The 1,777-nt window shown below is 42.2% G+C and overlaps 2 protein-coding genes across 2 annotated transcripts; one reads left to right on the top strand and one right to left on the bottom strand.

Moving 5' to 3' along the window:
* DI09_288p20 (uncharacterized protein) lies at window positions 1-837 on the top strand (the record flags this gene model as incomplete). The annotated part of the gene is made up of 1 exon (XM_013382729.1): window positions 1-837. A coding segment is annotated over one exon (837 nt), but the record flags the coding sequence as incomplete, so codon positions are not given.
* A 178-nt stretch (window positions 838-1,015) lies between these two features.
* DI09_288p10 (uncharacterized protein) lies at window positions 1,016-1,777 on the bottom strand (the record flags this gene model as incomplete). The annotated part of the gene is made up of 2 exons (XM_013382728.1): window positions 1,016-1,555; window positions 1,595-1,777. Coding segments are annotated over 2 exons (723 nt in total), but the record flags the coding sequence as incomplete, so codon positions are not given.

Raw genomic sequence — 1,777 nt, 5'->3', positions numbered from 1 at the left:
GTTGTATCCACGCTGATCTTGTATTCTTTTTTCTTTTTATTTATTTTTTTTACAATTTACCAGGCCCTTTTTCCAGGGGCCAAGTCTACGCTCGCTATAGCCACTGACCAATCAGTGGTTGAGGAGTTCTTTGCTGATTTAGATCTTTCCGTGTCAAGTCCTTGTGATGAAATTGCCATTGAATACTCCAGGGCTGGCGGATACAACGTCATAGTTAGTCATCTTTTGCAGATGGATTCCAGTGTCTCTAATGTTTGTCGAATTTCTGGAAGGATCTCTCTTGCACGGGTGGCCGGATCGATTCAAATTATTCCAGTTGGACATGTGGGGCTAATGGAGAAAAACGGATTTATCCAGCCTGTGATCAAAATAGATCGTCGTGTTTCCTTTAACCACACCATTCATAGACTGGAGTTTGGAGACGCTTTTCCTAATCGCATCTCGCCGTTAAATGGCGTTTCATCCAGCGGAGTCAATGAGAATCCCTTTTTTTTCAACCAATACTTTATTAGTATCATCCCAACATTTTGGAGTAAAAAATCTATCCTTCCGATTCTATCCTCAAGTGGAGTGTCCTCTTTCCAGTATGCTGCCCAGTCGTACTCCCGTTCATTATCTGAAAATGCCGTTGGAAAGTTTGGCATCTTCATGCAGTTTGACTTTGAGTCAGTTATCATTGAACAAACAAACAAATCGCTTTTTACCTCTGAGAGCGGATCTTTTGGCGAGCTTTCGCTTCTCATTATCCAACTAATAGGGGTTCTAGGTGGCTTGGGTGCCATCTCCGATACCCTCTATTGGCTTCTCAGCTCTTATGGTCCCTTTTCGCTATCATAGACCCCCAATAAAGGCCGTTCTGTACTCAATCCATCAATCGCCTTTTAAACAAAAGCTTTAATTAAAGACTTGTCTACACACAAACGAAACCAGGAATAATGGTGTCTTTACACCCCAGAATTTTTGGCTAATTTGTGAGAAGCACGTGCTAGGCTAGTGCTGATTCCAACGTGTAGCTTTAATTTAATTTAAGAGTAGTGATAAATTTGGCAATCGCAAAAATAATCTCGGAGGGGGAGAGATCTTTCATTGAAGTGAGGGCATTTAGTTCGTCTAGATTTTGCGCTTTGATTGGCAATATGGCTTCTATTTCCCATTTTGCTTCCACTGGAGAGTARACGGTCTTTCGTGGAGGCAATAACAATCGCCTGTTGAAGGGCAATGGATAGATAACCGTGATGGGACCTTTTGCTGCGTTGGCCAGATTATCACTATCTTTGGCAAACAGGCAGCGGAAGAAATTGATCCAAAAAGACACCCCCTCTTTAGCATTGAATAGCTTCCCAAATCTGGACATTCGCTGCAGACGACTAGGTGTGGAAATGCCATGCAGCCAGGTGGATAGCGACGAAATTATTTGGGCAATGTACTTTCGGAAAATGTTCGAGTCGATGGCATTGATGATGGCCGACAGCAGAAAGACCGCATCGACTTGAATTTCCTCATCCAAATTATTCAAGCTCGAAAGCACAATGGAAACTATCGATCCAATATATGGCTTCCACAAGTTCTAAGTCAATAAATGGCCATTTCATACGGTATTCTCCTGAAAAAGGAGCCTTGATGAAACCAAACCGATGCAAAAACTTCGAATCCAAGGCTCTGAGTCACAAACTTTTGAAATAAGGCCAGGCAATAGGATGGACCACGATTCCAGGGTTTGTTCTCTTTTTTCTAAATTCGTAAGATGTTCCTTTATTTGGTGGAAGCCATATATTGG

The sequence above is a fragment of the Mitosporidium daphniae genome (genome assembly GCF_000760515.2).
Source record: "Mitosporidium daphniae strain UGP3 chromosome Unknown contig-288, whole genome shotgun sequence".
In the NCBI taxonomy this organism is placed as follows: Eukaryota; Fungi; Microsporidia; genus Mitosporidium; species Mitosporidium daphniae.
This window is presented reverse-complemented; position numbering and strand designations above follow the sequence as displayed.